Below are 3,509 nucleotides of genomic sequence, written 5' to 3'. Positions count from 1 at the left end.
ACTGGAGGCTGACTCCAGGTCAGATATGTATTTATTCACCCGCTTTGCTCTGGCCCCGGCAACACATCTTACAACATGATCATGACGATACAGAGCATCTTGCTCTTCCTCGTCGCTGGCCATCTTTTCGTGCTAAACTCTTTGTGCACACCGAAGGCCTTCGACACCAACGGTACCTCCCTCATCACGGCGCCGGCGGATGCGGCCCTCGGGCCGTGCCCGTTCGCGTTCCCCGCGCCGCTCACCTTTGAGGAAGCCATCGTTGACCTCTGCCCCGTCGACGGCAACAACGACCACCATCCCGTCGACATCTCACCGGGCGCTAAACCAGCTGCGCCTCCGAAAGCTGGTGTGGTCACCAACACTTTGTCGACGACGCCTGGGTCTGTCAACGTCTGCTTCATCCCGCCTTCATCCCTCGTCCAACGCTCCTCTCCCGCCAGCCAGCCAGGAGCGTATGACGCCTGGGTCGACGTCGATGAGGACGTCCGTCGCAACGAAGACAAAGGCGAGGTCGACTGGGCCGGGCTTGCGCTCCTGGCTCAGCGCGCATGCTTCGTCGCGCTGGTTTTCTTCCTGACAGTACGTCGCCTGGGACCCCTGTCAGACTGTGTGTGGTCCGTGCTGATCGCCGGTTCCTCCAGCTTCGTTCTCGCCAGCTCGTGGATGGAATCAAGTCAAGCGTGGCGGCGGCGACGGCACTCGAGTCGCTCAACACGGTCTTGGAGGCGTCGATCTCGGGCTTTGAACATCAGTTCAGAATTCAGGCCTCTGCGCTTGGTCGGTTCCCAGCTCTTCTGGTCAGCCTCGGAGACGCAGTGGTATGTCGTCTCATGTTGAGCTGTGGAAATCATTTAACTAACGACTGTTGGAAGGCACGACTGGCCGATGTGGAAGCAACCATCGGGACTCGGATTGACGACGAGTTCGGGCGTGCCATCCGCCACATGCAAGGCATCATCGCACTCCACAATCGAAGGAGCCGTCTGGAGGACGACATGGACTGGATGCAGTCCTCTTTGGAAGGACGGCGGTGTTCGACGGCCAACTCGGACGCTGCGGCTGACGAGGAGGTCGTGTCTCTACTCGAACAACTCACCGAGTCTGAGGTAAAAACCTCACCTCTACATCTTTATCTAGTCATCCGCTCACAGCATATACTAGGATCGACTCGAAGACGCAGAGACCAAGACGCATGAACGACTCACGGCCGCCAAGTCCGTCAAGGTCGGCATCGACGACGCTGGCGCAGAGTGCCATCTGGTTCTGGTCGAGAGGGACGGACTCCGGAAGCACTTGGCCTACATGCATACATCGAACTGTCTCGAGGCTGAGGACTGCGATGCTGACGTCGCCGGCTTGGAAGCACAGCGTACTCTGCTCGAGGTTCGCCGCTCTACATCTCACATGAGGTCATCGGCTGACATTCTATCAGACTTCATGCGAACAGACCATCTACCGCGCCGACATTACAACCTCCAAGGTCGACGCGCTTACTGAGGAGGTCGACCACATCGTGCTTGCATCTCACCACGCTCAACAGGCCCTCATCGGTGACCTTGCCGGTGCATCCTCTGAGGCCTCGTCTCTTGCCGCCGATCTCGCCAAGCAAGACACCGAGCTCACAGACCTCAAGACCACGCACAGTGCACTCGAGGACTCGTGTTCTCAGCTCGACGAACACGCTGAATCCCTCGAGTCGACTCTGGCCCAACTCGAGGCTGACGAAGTCGGTCTCCGTGCAACTTCCCTCAAGGAGGCCGACGATCACCAGGAGCGGGTGATGGCCCTCGAGGCGGAACACGACGCTGTGGATGCATCTCACGCAGCAGCCGTCGAGAAGCTGTCGAAGGTCAAGGCGGACGCAGACCGAGTTGCTCAAGAGACACTGGCGCTCGTCGGATCCCTCCGCGAGAAGCAAGCGGCGAACAAGGTCCGGTTCGACGAGGCCACTGCCGCCCTCAAGGCGTCCATTGCCAGGGACGACGCCGACATCGCTGAGCGCAAGGCCGCCTGCGTCGCACAAGAACACAGCCTGAAAGTCACGAAGGCGGCGCTCGACACGCGGAACGACGTCTTCAGGCTGCACGCACAGGACTACGAGCGCGACATGGAGGCATCGTGGTCGCTCGGGAAGGAGAGCGGGTACGACCGGCAGCAGTACGAGTCGATGCTTGACGAGGCGTCCAACAAGGCGGCGCGGGCACGGCGGCAGCAGGCCGACGCCGAGGCCAAGGCTGCAGCGGCGCGCCAGCACTCGGACGAGGTCGCGAAGGAGACGGCGGTGACACGACACGCGTTCACGACACAGCTCGGCGACCTCGAGGCGCAGCGGACGGCACTGGGGTCGGCCAACGCGGCGTTTGCGACATCGAGCGAGCAGCTGCGTGCGGACAACTCTGCGCTCGGGGCCAAGCTCGAGCACCTGAAGAAGGCGCACGACGACGAGAAGCGTCCGCTGAGCATCCGGCTGCGATCGGCCGAGGCGGACATGGCGCGGTTCAAGATGACGGAGGCCGAGGCAGTGAACCGACTGGACGTGCAGATCGCGGGACTGGCAACGGAGGAGGAGGGGCTGAATGGGAAGATGGCGGAGTACCAGAGCGAGCTTGGGCGGGTGTATGGGATGACGGAGGGAGTGGAGCGTGCGGTGTCGGAGGCGTCGTTGGCGTTGTCGGTGGAGAAGGGACAGGCGTTGGCACTTTTGAAGCTGATCCGGTATCCGAGCTCGGACCCAGAGTTCATCGCGGCATATTGGACCCCCGAGACACCTTCAGAGGGTGCATCGTCAAGACCGCCAGAGCGCTATGATAGCTGCTCGGCGATCTTCGATGCATCTTTTGAGGAGGCCTTGGAGAGAGACATTGCTGAGTCGAAGACATGCGATGGGCTTGCAAACGCCGGACTAGGACTTGACATGTAGCTGTAGCAGTGCAAATAGAAGTTGTTCTGTTTGAAACTACATGTGTGATACTGGTACAAAACAGCATGGGTGCCAAGCGAAATCAAACAACAGTGGCCTATAAGATGGACATTAGATGTGTGTGTATGAGAAGAACAAAGAATCCTTACGCCATTCGCAAAAATGATTTGTCCATTAATCCACCCGGCCTCCTCTCTCGATATGAAGGCAAAAATAGGAGCAGTTTCTTCAGGGCTAGGGAGGCGGTTAAGTGGGTGAGGGCGAGCTAGAAACTTCAACCCGTTCTCGTCGTTCCCCTGCCGGACCATATCGGTGTCTACAACAACAGCATTGACGGTGATGCCCCTAGCTCCGATGTCCTTGGCAAGCACGCGCGTCATCTGCTCGACCGCCCCTTTGGTGGCGGAGTACACGGCATAGTTGCCAGTGATGCTAGAATTCTTCGTTGCTGCGGAAGAGCACACGACCTCCTGCAAGCGACTTTGTGTGAGTATACGCGCATGCATTCGGCTGGTGGACATGCGTACCAAGCCCTAGGTGCTGAGTTGCGGCCGCCTTTGACCATGAAGAGCGGTGCCTTTACGTT

The 3,509-nt window shown here is 59.4% G+C and overlaps 2 protein-coding genes across 2 annotated transcripts; one reads left to right on the top strand and one right to left on the bottom strand.

Annotated features, from left to right (window-relative positions):
- Nucleotides 1-75: 75 nt before the first annotated feature.
- On the top strand, nt 76-2,923 carry PHACADRAFT_202650 (uncharacterized protein; the record flags this gene model as incomplete). Its single annotated transcript, XM_007402814.1, has 5 exons — nt 76-582; nt 645-821; nt 876-1,109; nt 1,165-1,386; nt 1,436-2,923. The coding sequence occupies 5 exons, from the start codon at nt 76-78 to the stop codon at nt 2,921-2,923; spliced, it is 2,628 nt and encodes an 875-aa protein (XP_007402876.1).
- Nucleotides 2,924-3,005: 82 nt separating this feature from the next.
- Nucleotides 3,006-3,488, bottom strand: PHACADRAFT_202649 (uncharacterized protein; the record flags this gene model as incomplete). The annotated part of the gene is made up of 3 exons (XM_007402813.1): nt 3,006-3,020; nt 3,073-3,403; nt 3,451-3,488. 3 exons carry the CDS (start codon nt 3,486-3,488, stop codon nt 3,006-3,008), a joined length of 384 nt encoding a protein of 127 aa, XP_007402875.1.
- Nucleotides 3,489-3,509: the final 21 nt, after the last annotated feature.

This window comes from Phanerochaete carnosa, assembly GCF_000300595.1.
Source record: "Phanerochaete carnosa HHB-10118-sp unplaced genomic scaffold PHACAscaffold_452, whole genome shotgun sequence".
NCBI lineage: Eukaryota > Fungi > Basidiomycota > Agaricomycetes > Polyporales > Phanerochaetaceae > Phanerochaete > Phanerochaete carnosa.
Note: the sequence above shows the minus strand (reverse complement) of the source record. Positions and strands in the feature narration are given on the sequence as shown.